This window comes from Heptranchias perlo, chromosome 1 (assembly GCF_035084215.1).
Source record: "Heptranchias perlo isolate sHepPer1 chromosome 1, sHepPer1.hap1, whole genome shotgun sequence".
NCBI lineage: Eukaryota > Metazoa > Chordata > Chondrichthyes > Hexanchiformes > Hexanchidae > Heptranchias > Heptranchias perlo.
Window position 1 is genome coordinate 56,874,831 of NC_090325.1, and position 15,702 is coordinate 56,890,532.

At 45.3% G+C, this 15,702-nt stretch overlaps 1 protein-coding gene across 1 annotated transcript in view; it reads left to right on the forward strand.

Annotated features, from left to right (window-relative positions):
* The window catches only part of epg5 (ectopic P-granules autophagy protein 5 homolog (C. elegans)), a 182,076-nt gene that overhangs the window by 100,122 nt on the left and 66,252 nt on the right, over window positions 1–15,702 (forward strand). The window contains exons 29-30 of the mRNA XM_067985336.1: window positions 12,082–12,238; window positions 15,343–15,537. Coding sequence (XP_067841437.1) covers window positions 12,082–12,238; window positions 15,343–15,537 — 352 coding nt within the window. The remainder of the gene's footprint in view (window positions 1–12,081; window positions 12,239–15,342; window positions 15,538–15,702) is intronic.

Here is a 15,702-nt window from a genome sequence, read left to right on the forward strand (position 1 = left end):
TGAGACGGAGAGTTAAAATGGCAAGCAACCAGAAGCTAAGGGTCATGCTTGCGGACTGAACGGAGGTGTCCAGCAAAGCGATCAGCCAATCTGCGTGTGGTCTCCCCAATGTAGAAAAGACTGCATCGTGAGCAGCGACTACATACCAAATTGAAAGAAGTACAAGTAAATCGCTGTTTCACTTGGAAGGAGTATTTGGGGCCCTGGACTGTGGGAAGGGAGGAGGTGAAAGGGCAGGTGTTGCATCTCCTGTGCTTAAGAACATAAGAACATAAGAAATTGGAGCAGGAGTAGGCCAATCGGCCCCTCGAGCCTGCTCCGCCATTCAATAAGATCATGGCTGATCTGATCCCAACCACAAATCTAAAGAACACAAGAAGTCGGAGCAGGACCCGGCCACATAGCCCCTGGGCCCTCTCCGCCACCCACAGGGCATTGACCGATCCGAACTCAGCTTCATGTCCAATTTCCTGCCCGCTCCCCATAACCCCTAATTCCCTTTACTTCTAGGAAACTGTCTATTTCTGTTTTAAATTTATCTAATGATGTAGCTTCCACAGCTTCCTGGGGCAGCAAATTCCACAGACCTACCACCCTCTGAGTGAAGAAGTTTCTCCTCATCTCAGTTTTGAAAGAGCAGCCCCTTATTCTAAGATTATGCCCCCTAGTTCTAGTTTCACCCATCTTTGGGAACATCCTTACTGCATCCACCCGATCAAGACCCTTCACAATCTTATATGTTTCAATAAGATCGCCTCTCATTCTTCTGAACTCCAATGAGTAGAGTCCCAATCTACTCAACCTCTCCTCATATGTCCGCCCCCTCATCCCCGGGATTAACCGAGTGAACCTTCTTTGTACTGCCTCGAGAGCAAGTATGTCTTTTCTTAAGTATGGAGACCAAAACTGTATGCAGTATTCCAGGTGCGGTCTCACCAATACCTTATATAACTGCAGCAATACCTCCTTGTTTTTATATTCTATCCCCCTAGCAATAAAAGCCAACATTCCGTTGGCTTTCTTGATCACCTGCTGCACCTGCATACCAACTTTTTGATTTTCTTGCACTAGGACCCCCAGATCCCTTTGTACTGCAGTACTTTCCAGTCTCTCGCCATTAAGAAAATAACTTGCTCTCTGATTTTTCCTGCCAAAGTGCATAACCTCACATTTTCCAATATTATATTGCATCTGCCAAATCTCCGCCCACTCACCCAGCCTGTCTATATCCCCTTGCAGGTTTTTTATGTCCTCCTCACTCTCTACTTTCCCTCCCATCTTTGTATCATCTGCAAATTTTGATATGTTGCACTCGGTCCCCTCCTCCAAATCGTTAATATAGATTGTAAAGAGTTGGGGACACGGGAAGGGGAGCGGGTGTTGGGGGTGATGGAAGAGTGGACCAGGGTGTCGCAGAGGGAGCAGTTCCTTTGGAATGCTGAAAGGGGAAGATGTGTTTGCTGGTGGGATCGCGCTGGAGGTGGCGGAAATGGCGGAGGATGATCCGTTGAAAGTGGAGGCTGGTGGGGTGGAAGGTGAGGACAAAGGCAACCCTATCGTGGCTCTGAGAGGAAGGGGTGAGGGCGGGAAATGGGATGGACTTGGTCGAGGGTCCTGTCAACCACAGTGGAGGAGTATCCTCGGTTGAGGGAAAAGACCTATCGCAAGCACTGATGTGGAAAGTGGCATCGTCGTAACAGATGCGATGGAGACGGAGAAACTGAGAGAGTGCAAAAGAGCCCTTACAGGAAGCGGGGTGAGAGGAAGTGTAATCAAGGTAGCTGTGGTAGTCGATGGGCTTACAGTAGTTATTGGTTGACAGCCTATCCCCGGAGATGGAGAAGTCAGGGAAGGGAAGTGTTGGAGAGGGGCCATGTGGGGACGAGGGAGGGGTGGAAATTGGAAGCAAAGTTGATAAATTTTCCAGTTTGGGGCAAGAGCAGAAAGCGGCACTGATACAATCATCAATGTGAGGGGAAAAAGAGGTGAGGAAGGGGACCTGAGTAGGACTGGAACAAAAAATATTCCACGTATTCCACGAAAAGGCAGGCATAGCTAGGACCCATGTGGGTTCCCATAGCAACACCTGTTATTTGGAGGAAGTGAGTAGAGTCAAAGGAGAAGTTCAACATAAGAACAAGTTCAGCCAGGCGGGGTGGTGGATGGGGACTGGTTGGGCCTCTGTTCAAGGAAGAAGCGGAAGGCCCGCAGGCCATCCTGGTGGGAGATGGGGGTGTAGAGGGACTGGAAGAGGCACTCCCACTTGCATTGACAACAGAAAAGCAATCCTCCTTTGTCAGTATCTGGATCACCACCAGATGTGGATGAATCACTCTAAACAATACCATATTTCCCTTTCCACGAGCAAACCATCCCATTACAGCAGGATTATCCTTCAGGGTAAAAACAGTCCCAAGCTTCTCTTTGTGACGATAACCCACCTTTTCCAACCCCCTTTGTCTGTTCCCACTCCAAATCCTTGGCCCCCCTCCTTTTCCTCATATACATGCTGCCCTTCAGCAACATCATCTGTAGGTATGGGATCAGCTTCCACATGCACGTTGAAAAACCCAGCACTACCTCTATGCCAACACAATCTAATGGCCATCGCTGTGCGTGAATGAGCAAGAATGTCTTCCAACTTAACATCAGCAAGACTGAAGCCATCCTATTTGACTCCTGCCAAAAACTACACAACCTAGCCCCCCATCCCCCCACTACCTTCCATCTGCCTCTCCAGCTCCACATTCAGCTGCTTCACCCACTGTTTGACCCAAGGTTGATCGGCACACCCCATATCCAATCTTTAATGGCCTATTTCCACTTCCATAGCATCACCCACCTTCAACCTTACCTCATTCTTGACTGCTGCTAAACCCTCATCCTCACCTTTGTCACCTACAAAATTCTATCCTACATAAATTGCTATTCGTCCAAATCCATTCCCCAACCACATCGCTAACTACCTCCTTGGACTTTGGTTTGGTCTCACGTTTTGTGTGAAGGTGACAACCCTGAACTGAGAGCCTCAGTCAGAGCCAACCTACACTTGGACTTCTCACGTCAAATTGGCCAGCACAGACCAACCTGTACCAAACTGAGAGATAGTCGCCAAAAGGGTGGTTGTGATACTTCTCATAGCATATATCATCCTAAACTCAGCTCAGCATCAACATTTCTAATCCACTCCCTGGGATCGGACTTGATAAAGGAGAGTTTTCATAGAATGATAGAAATGACAGACATGAGGAAACCATTTGTCGGTGCCTGTGCCAGTGCTGGCGCTTTGTCCTATAACCCCTTTTTATATTCCTCCTTTTAAAATACTTGACCCATTCCCTTTGAAATGATGTTCTGGTCTCTGCCTCAATAACCACTTGTAGTGAAGTATCCTAAGATCTAATAACTCTAAATTCAAAAGCCTTCCTTCTCCCTTCCTCTTTGGTTCTTCCAGTGAGAATTATCAGTCCCTGTCCCTTTGTTCTCCATTTGCCCACCAGTGCAAATAATCTTTCACTGTTTACCAATAATAAAGTCGCCAGGTTTCACTCGCCCCTTACTGGCTGCTCCTCTCTCGGTGTCCCTCCCACGCACCATGTTGTTGCTGCTGCTCTCGGCTCTGCAAGAAATATTGGGCCCCATGGCCACCCAATTCCCAAGTCTCCCTGTCTTCCCCCTGTCTGAGCCCCAATCCAACTCTCCCCAGTCTCACTTTCTCTCCTCCCCCCGAACCCCCAGTTTCCCTCTCTCCGCTCAACCCTCCATCGCCCATCCCCCATATTGCTCAGTGTCTCTCTCCTGACTCCCCATCCTATTCCCATCACCCTCTCTCCCTGAGCCCCCATCCTCCAGCCCCCGTTCCCCAGTCTCTCTCCAGTCTCCCTTCTCCTCCTGTACCTCCATCCCTGAAACCCCCCCCACCGCCCATGCTTCAATCCCTCATCTCCCTAGTCCCTGTTGACTCTATCCCCTCCCCTCTCTTCCCCCCCCCCCCCCCCAAGACTCGCGGCAACCAACCGGTCCTGTTTCTGGTTGCCCCTAAGTGAGGGCCAGCTCCCTGCGGTAGCGGGTTGACATCACCGAGCCAGAGGCTTCTCTGCAGTGGCGACCATTGACATTATGGCGGGGGCTCGTTATGGAGGGGGTGGACCGCTGCTGCGGTGGGAAATTTAAAGCACAATGTTCTCCCGGGCTGCTAGCAGCAGTGCTGGGTGATTCACACACCATTCCAAGAGACTCCCTGGCAATCAGGTAGGGTTGGCAATGCTACTTGCACCTCGCTTGGTATCCACAATGCTTTCTGTCATAAATTTACTTAGTTATGCATAGATTACCCAGTTCACATATGTAAACCATAGCCATTTCTTGTCCATTCCGTGCCACTCCAAAGCCAAGTTTTCCTTCATTATTCTTGTTGACTGCCTTCCACTCCTGCTCTGCCTCGCTCTTCTACTCTTGTCCCATCACCAATTTTTTTTGCTTGCTGTTCATTATCACTTCCCACTACCACTGCTCCACTGCCTACCTTTCCTGCTGCTGTTCCTGGATTGAGTCCCTCCAGGCCAGGCCTACAGCTCCCCTTCGCTCTGCTATTAGCATCCTCTGCTGTACGCATTACACCTCCAGCCACACCTTTTTCCAGAGCAGTAATCCATATTGCTTCATTCCCCTATCTCAACACAGCCCATTCAGCTTCTGCTCTGGGAATAAACTTTCAGTCTCCTCCCTGTTCCTTTCTCTTCTGCCTGTGTTACATAAGAACATAAGAAATTGGAGCAGGAGTAGGCCAATCGGCCCCTCGAGCCTGCTCCGCCATTCAATAAGATCATGGCTGATCTGATCCCAACCACAAATCTAAAGAACACAAGAAGTAGGAGCAGGACCCGGCCACACAGCCCCTGGGCCCTCTCCGCCACCACAGGGCATTGACCGATCCGAACTCAGCTTCATGTCCAATTTCCTGCCCGCTCCCAATAACCTCTAATTCCCTTTACTTCTAGAAAACTGTCTATTTCTGTTTTTAATTTATCTAATGATGTAGCTTCCACAGCTTCCTGGGGCAGCAAATTCCACAGACCTACCACCCTCTGAGTGAAGAAGTTTCTCCTCATCTCAGTTTGGAAAGAGCAGCCCCTTATTCTAAGATTATGCCCCCTCGTTCTAGTTTCACCCATCTTTGGGAACATCCTTACTGCATCCACCCGATCAAGCCCCTTCACAATCTTATATGTTTCAATAAGATCGCCTCTCATTCTTCTGAACTCCAATGAGTAGAGTCCCAATCTACTCAACCTCTCCTCATATGTCCACCCCCTCATCCCCGGGATTAACCGAGTGAACCTTCTTTGTACTGCCTCGAGAGCAAGTATGTCTTTTCTTAAGTATGGAGACCAAAACTGTATGCAGTATTCCAGGTGCGGTCTCACCAATACCCTATATAACTGCAGCAATACCTCCTTGTTTTTATATTCTATCCCCCTAGCAATAAAAGCCAACATTCCGTTGGCTTTCTTGATCACCTGCTGCACCTGCATACCAACTTTTTGATTTTCTTGCACTAGGACCCCCAGATCCCTTTGTACTGCAGTACTTTCCAGTCTCTCGCCATTAAGAAAATAACTTGCTCTCTGATTTTTCCTGCCAAAGTGCATAACCTCACATTTTCCAATATTATATTGCATCTGCCAAATCTCCGCCCACTCACCCAGCCTGTCTATATCCCCCTGCAGGTTTTTTATGTCCTCCTCACTCTCTACTTTCCCTCCCATCTTTGTATCATCTGCAAATTTTGATATGTTGCACTCGGTCCCCTCCTCCAAATCGTTAATATAGATTGTAAAGAGTTGGGGACCCAGCACCGACCCCTGTGGAACACCACTGGTTACTGGTTGCCAGTCCGAAAATGAACCATTTATCCCAATTCTCTGCTTCCTGTTCGATAACCAATCCTCCACCCATGCCAGAATGTTACCCCCAATCCCGTGATTTTTTATCTTAAGTAATAATCTTTTATGTGGCACCTTGTCGAATGCCTTCTGGAAGTCTAAATACACAATGTCCACTGGTTCCCCTTTATCCACCCTGTACGTTATATCCTCAAAGAATTCAAGCAAATTTGTCAGACATGACTTCCCCTTCATAAAGCCATGCTGACTTTGTCCTATTAAATTATGCTTATCTAAATGTTCCGTTACTGTCTCCTTAATAATAGACTCCAAAATTTTACCCACCACAGATGTTAAGCTAACTGGCCTATAATTTCCAGCCTTCTGCCTACTACCCTTTTTAAATAAGGGTGTTACATTAGCAGTTTTCCAATCTGCCGGGACCTCTCCTGAGTCCAGGGAATTTTGGAAAACTATCACCAAAGCATCCACAATCCCTACTGCCACTTCCCTCAAGACCCTAGGATGGAAGCCATCAGGTCCAGGGGATTTATCCGCTTTGAGTCCCATTATTTTACTGAGTACCATCTCCTGAGTGATTTTAATCGTATTTAGCTCCTCCCCCCGTAGAGTCCCCTGTTTGTCCAGTGTTGGGATATTCTTAGTGTCCTCTACTGTAAAGACTGAAACAAAATATTTGTTCAGCATTTTTGCCATCTCCATGTTTCCCACCATTAATTTCCCGGTCTCATCCTCTAAGGGACCTATGTTTGCCTTAGCCACCCTTTTTCTTTTTACATAACTATAGAAACTCTTGCTATCTGTTTTTATATTTTTTGCTAATTTCTTTTCATAATCTAACTTCCCTTTCTTAATCAATCCTTTAGTTACTTTTTGTTGTCTTTTGAAGAATTCCCAATCTTCTATCCTCCCACTAAGTTTGGCTACCTTATATGTCCTTGTTTTTAGTCGGATACTATCCTTGATTTCTTTACTTAGCCACGGATGGCTGTCATTTCTTTTACACCCTTTTTTCCTCAGTGGAATATATTTATTTTGAAAGTTGTAAAATAACTCCCTAAATGAACACCACTGCTCATGTACCGTCTTACCCTTTAATCTATTTTCCCAGTCCACTTTAATCAATTCCGCTCTCATACCATCATAGTCTCCTTTATTCAAGCTCAGTACGCTTGTTTGAGAATCAACCTTCTCACCCTCTAATTGGATATGGAATTCAACCATGTTGTGGTCGCTCGTTCCAAGGGGATCCTTAACTAGGACATTATTAATTAATCCTGACTCATTACACAGGACCAGGTCCAAGGTTGCCTGCCCCCTTGTAGGATCCGTTACATACTGCTCAAGAAATCCATCCCTGATGCACTCAATGAACTCGTCCTCAAGGCTGCTCTGCCCAATTTGATTTGTCCAGTTAATATGATAATTAAAATCCCCCATAATTATAGCTGTTCCCTTATTACATGCCCCGACTATTTCCTGATTAATACTTCTTCCAGCAGAGTTGCAACTATTAGGAGGCCTATATACTACGCCCACTAATGTTTTTTTCCCCTTATTATTCCTTATCTCCACCCAAACTGTTTTATTATCTTGATGCTTTGTCCCAATATCATTTATCTGTATTACAGTGATTCCTTCCTTTATTAACATAGCCACCCCACCTCCCCTTCCTTCCTGCCTGTCCTTCCTGATTGTTAAATACCCTGGCATATTTAATTCCCAGTCGTTGTCACCCTGCAGCCATGTTTCTGTAATGGGCACAAGATCATACCCATACGTAGTTATTTGTGCCGTTAACTCGTCCATTTTATTACGAATGCTACGTGCATTCAGATAAAGAACTTTCAAATCTGTTTTGTGACGCTTAGTTCCTGCTTTTTTCTTTTTTAACACTTTACCTATTACTCCATACCTTCTGTCCCTTCCTGTTACGCTTTCCTCTCTCTCCCTGCTCAGGTTCCCAACCCCCTGCCACTTTAGTTTAAACCCTCCCCAACAGCACTAGCAAACACTCCTCCTAGGACAGCGGTCCCGGCCCTGCCCAGGTGCAGACCGTCCGGTTTGTACTGGTCCCACCTCCCCCAGAACCATTTCCAGTGTCCCAGGAATTTGAATCCCTCCCCCTTGCACCATTCCTCTAGCCACGTATTCATTTGAAATATCCTCCTATTTCTACTCTGACTAGCACGTGGCACTGGCAGCAATCCTGAGATTACTACCTTTGAGGTCCTATTTTTTAATTTACCTCCTAACTCCCTATATTCTGCTTTTAGGACCTCATCCCCTTTTTTACCTATATCGTTGGTGCCTATGTGCACCACAACAGCTGGCTGTTCGCCCTCCCCCTCCAAAATGTTCTGTAGCCGCTCCGAGACGTCCTTGATCCTTGCACCAGGGAGGCAACACACCATCCTGGAGTCTCGGTTGCGGCCGCAGAAACGCCTGTCTATTCCCCTTACAATTGAGTCCCCTATCACTATAGCTCTTTCACTCTTTTTCCTCCCAGCCTGTGCAGCAGAGCTACCCGTGGTGCCAGGAAGTTGGCTGCTGCTGCCTTCCCCTGATAAGTCATCCCCCACAACAGCATCCAAAGTGGCATATCTGTTTGAGAGGGGGATGGCCACAGGGGACCCCTGCACTACCTGCCTGCACCTCTTACTCTTCCTGGTGGTCACCCATTCACTTCCTGCCTGTATACCCTTTACCTGCGGTGTGACCAACTCGCTAAACGTGCTATCCACGAGTTTCTCTGCATCGTGGATGCTCCACAGTGAGTCCACCCGCAGCTCCAGCTCCGAGATACGATCGGTCAGTAGCTGCAGGTGGACACACTTCCCGCACACATGGTCGGCAGGGACACTGGTAGTGTCCATGACTTCCCACATCTTGCAGGAGGAGCATATCACGGGTGCGAGGTCTGCTGCCATGACTTGCCTGAGCTGAGTTACCCCTTTTAAATTACGTTGAAATTAGAAAATGTTAACTATACTAGGGACCTAGGTTCACTAAAAAAAACACTACCTGCTATAAAACCTGCAGATCTTCCCTTTCTTATTACTTTACTTACAGTAAAATGGGAGAAATACTCACCTGAACCTACTCACCAATCAGCTGCCTCCCCTGTGCCGCGTCACTTTCTGACTGGTGACGTCACCCCGAACTGCCGCTGGTCTCAGAGTCTCCCTCTCAGAGTAAGCTCTGGTCTCGCTCTCTCCCGCCGCTCACCGACTGAACTCTCGCTCTCTCCGCGCTGTTTATATCCCCGCTCTGGTCTCGATCTTTGCCGCCGCTCACCGACTGAACTCTCGCTCTCTCCGCGCTGTTTTTATCCCCGCTCTGGTCTCGCTCTCTCCCGCCGCTCACCGACTGAACTCTCGCTCTCTCCACGCTGTTTATATCCCCGCTCTGGTCTCGCTCTTTACCGCCGCTCACCGACTGAACTCTCGCTCTCTCCGCACTGTTTATATCCCCGCTCTGGTCTCGCTCTCTCCCGCCGCTCACCGACTGAACTCTCCCTCTCTCCGCGCTGTTTATATCCCCGCTCTGGTCTCGCTCTCTCCCGCCGCTCACCGACTGAACTCTCGCTCTCTCCGCGCTGTTTATATCCCCGCTCTGGTCTCGCTCTCTCCTGCCGCTCACCGACTGAACTCTCGCTCTCTCCGCACTGTTTATATCCCCGCTCTGGTCTCGCTCTTTACCGCCGCTCACCGACTGAACTCTCGCTCTCTCCGCACTGTTTATATCCCCGCTCTGGTCTCACTCTCTCCGCGCTGTTTATATCCCCGTTCTGGTCTCACTCTCTCCGCGCTGTTTATATCCCCGCTCTGGTCTCGCTCTCTCCCGCCGCTCACCGACTGAATTCTCGCTCTCTCCGCACTGTTTATATCCCCGCTCTGGTCTCCCTCTCTCCTCGCTGTTTTTATCCCCGCTCTGGTCTCGCGCTCTCCCGCCGCTCACCGACTGGACTCTCGCTCTCTCCGCGCTGTTTTTATCCCCCGCTCTGGTCTTGCTCTCTCCCGCCGCTCACCGACTGAACTCTCCCTCTCTCCGCACTGTTTATATCCCCGCTCTGGTCTCGCTCTCTCCCGCCGCTCACCGACTGAACTCTCCCTCTCTCCGCGCTCTTTATATCCCCGCTCTGGTCTCGCTCTCTCCCGCCGCTCACTGTCATTCAACCCTGTCTGCTAAGTTTGTTTAAAGACATGGGGTTAGCTTTCACATATATGCTGATGGCAGCCAGCTTTACCACTCTTGACTCCACAATCACCACTATGCTTTTCAGCTGATTAGCTGATATCAAGAACAGACGGAGCAGGAATTTCCTTCATCTCCAAGCCACCTTCACCCCTCCCCTCCTAACCAAAACTCCTCACCTTACCACCCAGCACCCTCCCTCTCTGATAGCTCCTTCAGGCTGAACCCAGTTGTGCTCAATCTTAGTGTCCTGTTTGACTCTGAGCTAAGTTTCAAACCCCACATCCTTGCCATCACCAAGACAGCCTCCACAACGTTGCTCACCTTCACCCCTACATTATCTCCAATACCACTGATATGCTTCATCACCTCCAGATTCATTACCTCCAATGCTCTCCTTGCCGGCATCTACCTTTCACAAATTGCAACTCGGCCAAAACAGCACTACTGGCATCCTATCCCATACTATTTCCCATTCTTCTATTACTCCTGTGCTCATCAACCATTACAAACTCCCTGTTGCATGTACATAAATTTCAAAATCCTTGTCCTCATCTATAAATGCCTCCATGGCCTTGTCACTCCCTGCCTCTACTACCTCATTCAGCTGTATGTTCTTGCCATCCTCCACTCTTCCAGTTCTTGCCTCCTTTGCAACCATCTTTCTACTTCTATTTTCACCTACAGTACCTTCAGCTGTTTCCGCAAACACTCCAACCCCCTCTGCCTTGCTACTTGTCTTTAAAAGCTTTCCACCTTGATCTTGCTTTCAGTCAACACCCCGATCCTTCTGCATCCATTTCTTGGTTCCAGTTATTTTCACCTCTATTAAGTACTTTGAAGCTTTTATTTTATGTTAAAGGTACTATATATGCGCAAGCTGTCGTTGCCATTATTGTTAATTCCTTTGAGTTGTGCTGTGTGAAAAGCTGAATTCTGACTGAGAGGGGATTGCACTACCATCAATGTTTTCATTGTGCCTCGCACCCTCAAAAAGATAATTGTAAACAATTTTACAACACCAAGTTATAGTCCAACGATTTTATTTTTAATCCCACAAGCTTTCGGGGGCTTTCCCCTTCCTCAGGCAGTGTGGAAAATTGAGAGATTGAAAGACCTACAAGCTATTTCCAGACCCCAACAGCTCTGAAGCAACATAAATTCATAGAAATTAGAGCACAAAAGGAATCCATTTGGCCTATGGCACATCTGCTGGTACTAGCTCTTCAAATGTTAACCCATTTTCATGCATTTTTTTTCCTTCATCCCTTTACATTCTTCCTTTTTGAACTACTTGGCCAAATAACCACTTGTGGCAAAGTATTGCATGTTCTATGGCCACCATTAGCGACGGTGCCTTCAGCCGTCTAGGCCCTAAGCTCTGGAATTTCCTCCCTAAACCCCTCTGCGTCTACCTACCTCTCTCTTCCTTTAAGACGCTCCTTAAAACCTACCTCTTTGACCAAGCTTTTGGTCACCTGTCCTAATATCTCCTTATGTCGCTCGGTGTCAAATTTTGTCTGATAATGCTCCTGTGAAGCGCCTTGGGATATTTTACTACATTAAAGGTACTTTATAAATGCAAGTTATTGTTCTAATTAACTCTCTGTGGGGAAAAAAAAATTCCCTTTCCATTTCATTCTTCTATTGATATTCAAGGCTGAGATAGATTGATTTTTGGACTCTTGGGGAATCAAGGGATATGGAGATCAGGCTTGAAAGTGGAGCTGAGGTCGAAGATCAGCCATGATCCGATTGAATGGCGGAGCAGGCTCGAGGGGCCTTACAGCCTACTTCTGCTCCTATTCCTTATATTATTCCTGCGTATGTGCTCCTTGTTAACGATTTGCCAATTATTGGAAACAACTTTTCAGGATATATAGTTGTATATAATCATGAGCATTTTTCTTTGAACTTTTATTACCAATCACATTCTTTACTTGCTGACTTTCCTTATTCGAGTTATGATTATTTCCAGGGCCTTGGTGAATGCCTTCAAGCTCCAGCATACAGAAAGTTATCAGAAAGTGGGCATTGCCTTGTTCTATGAGATTGTGTCCTTTGTCTGTGATGAAACTCAACGTCATCCACCAACAAAGCAGTTCTTTACATCATGCATTGAAATTCTTGGACAGGTATGACTATTGTTTACTTACATGTTGCATATGTCTAAAGCAAGTAAATACACACAAAGTATAAATCTGTTTGGATATCATTTTGGTATCATTTAATAAGCGCAGTACATTTGGGGTTTTATTTTTTCCCTTCTCTCCTGAGGTTACTTACTCATACTGAGCTTTAGTTCCAGAGGCACAGTAAGCCCTCTGGTGCCTCAACCAAGTGTATGTGAACCTAAGCAGTTAATGTTGGCTGACTATTCAACAAGTGACATTACAGCCACATCTGATCTTGCTCTCACCTTAATGAGGGATGAGTAAAATTCCTTTTCTCAAATAATTTTCGCAGTACAAAACAAGAAATCCCATTTTGTGCTCGCACCAATTTATTTGTTAAAATTATTGACTGGAAGAATTTTACTTCTTGATATCCAGGTGTGCAAACTTTTCAACAGGGATTACAAGATGGCAATCAGGAACAGGAACTTTGGCTGATTTTATTTTCCTCCTCAAGACCCTGAAGCAAATTGAAGCGCCCTCCTCTCATCAGGTCCAAATTCGTCTATTTTAACAGTAGCATTATCCCAATTAAAATAAACAGGTTGATCCTTCACTAAAACAACGGAGAAGGGAATTTGCTATGAGAATGAACAGGGATCATAGAAAATAGGAGTAGGCCATTCGGCCCTACGAGCCAGCTCCACCATTCAGTATGATCATGGCTGATCCTCTATCTCAATATCATATTCCCGCTCTCTCCCCATACCCCTTGATGCCTTTTGTGTCTAGAAATCTATCTAGCTCCTTCTTAAACATATTCAGTGTCTTGGCCTCCACAGCCTTCTGTGGTAGAGAATTCCACAGGTTCACCACCCTCTGAGTGAAGAAATTTCTCCTCATCTCAGTCCTAAATGTCTTACCCCATATCCTGAGACTGTGACACCTCGATCATCTAACTCAGCACAACAGGGAACAAATCAAGGATGCTATTATTCTGCTTGGCATAGTAGCACACCATGAGGTGCATTTATTCACTGAGTATTTGCAAGAATGTAACTTTTAGGGCTTAGGAACATAGGAACAGGAGTAGGCCATTCAGCCCCTCGTGCCTGCTCCGCCATTTGATAAGATCATGGCTGATCTGTGATCTAACTCCATATACCTGCCTTTGGCCCATATCCCTTAATACCTTTGGTTGCCAAAAAGCTATCTATCTCACATTTAAATTTAGCAATTGAGCTAGTATCAGTTGCCGTTTGCGGAAGAGAGTTCCAAACTTCTACCACCCTTTGTGTGTGTAGAAATGTTTTCTAATCTCACACCTGAAAGGTCTGGCTCTAATTTTTAGACTGTGCCCCCTACTCCGAGAATCCCCAACCAGCGGAAATAGTTTCTCTCTATCCACCCTATCCGTTCCCCTTAATATCTTATAAACTTCGATCAGATCACCCCTTAACCTTCGAAACTCCAGAGAATACAACCCCAATTTGTGTAATCTCTCCTCGTAACTTAATCCTTGAAGTCCAGGTATCATTCTAGTAAACCTACGCTGCACTCCCTCCAAGGCCAATATGTCCTTCCGAAGGTGCGGTGCCCAGAACTGCTCACAGTACTCCAGGTGCGGTCTAACCAGGGTTTTGTATAGCTGCAGCATAACTTCTGCCCCCTTGTACTCCAGTCCTATAGATATAAAGGCCAGCATTCCGTTAGCCTTCTTGATTATTTTCTGCACCTGTTCATGACACTTCAATGATCTATGTACCTGAACCCCTAAGTCCCTTTGGACATCCACCGTTTTTAACGTTTTACCATTTAGAAAGTACCCTGTTCTATCCTTTTTTGATCCAAAGTGGATGACCTCACATTTGTCTACATTGAATTCCATCTGCCACAGTTTTGCCCATTCACCTAATCTATCAATATCCCTTTGTAATTTTATGTTTTCATCTACACTGCTTACAATGCCACCAATCTTTGTGTCGTCGGCAAACTTAGATCTGAGACTTTCTATGCCTTCATCTAAGTCATTACTATTGTGTTTTGATTTGCTATTATTTGTGAACCAGAACAAGGTAAGATATGTTTTTATTTTCTATTTCTGTGTTATGTTCGCAAGAGCAATGCATTAACATTTCATCTGATGGAAAACCTAAGTGTCAAAGAAAAAATGGAGGCAGTCTATTATAACGGAAATTCCTCTGAAAGTTCTTGCTTGTAATGGCATCACTCGTAGTGCCAGCCATTTTTACTAAATGCACTATAAAAGAAAATATGTTAAAATGAGTGATTCTTTGCAAAAGTTTGAGGGTAAAAATTGCTGATGGCAATGTTATACTTAATACACTTGTACCAAATTACTCTTCCACTATTTTAACAAAGATGTGGAGATGCCGGTGATGGACTGGGGTTGACAATTGTAAACAATTTTACAACACCAAGTTATAGTCCAACAAATTTATTTTAAATTAAATTCCACAAGCTTTCGGAGGCTTCCTCCTTCGTCGGGCGGATGGTGGAAATGATATTTTCGAATCCTTCGCATTTGATCACCAGGCATTGATCTATGTTTTTCAAATGCGAAGGATTCGAAAATATCATTTCCACCATCCGCCCGACGAAGGAGGAAGCCTCCGAAAGCTTGTGGAATTTAATTTAAAATAAATTTGTTGGACTATAACTTGGTGTTGTAAAATTATTTTAACAAAGGTATTAACCCATTAATTTTAAATGAGTTTGTGCCTATGTTCAAATAGCAGAGAGGGAAATTTGATACAAGCTATTAAGTGTTCAGATAATAATATCACTAACAGTAATATCTACCCTTTGAATTTTAGAGGATCCTAATGTAGTCAAGTTCTTCAGAGTTTTGATTTAGTAAATCCCAAGACTATTTGAAGTTTAATATTGAACATAAGAGTTAGGATTTCTACTATTTTTAAAATTAAATCATAAAACAGCTTTTAAATGTTTTAAAATATGTTTACTCCTTAAATCATTGAACCTTTGCTTGGTACAAACTTATCTACAATGTATTTTAATAGAATTTCAGATTTTTACCTTTTGTTTTTCTTTTTCTTTTTATTTTGGTCATTGAATATTTTTCTATCTGTGATTTTGTTTAGGTTTTTCTTAGTTGTGCTAAAACAGAAAGCAAAACGGTATTGAAAACAATTCTTCAGAATAGAAGACTGTGCAACCTTTTGTCACCATACTTCACTCCAAATATATCTCCAGATGAATTTGTCAGTCTTTATGAAGAAGTTGTCAAGGTCCTCCATACGGATAGCGGTGACGTTATCTTCATGTTATTAACAAAGGTAAAATTGTTCTTTCAGAAACTGTAAATTAGACTTGTTTCATTCTAGTTGCCCCTGTTAATTATCCAACCATTTCATATTTGCCCTTTCATTGAATCCAAAGATGAGGAATTCAAAGTCAGGGGTGTTACGTTACAACTTGCAATGTCTTTCAGTTTTCTTTTT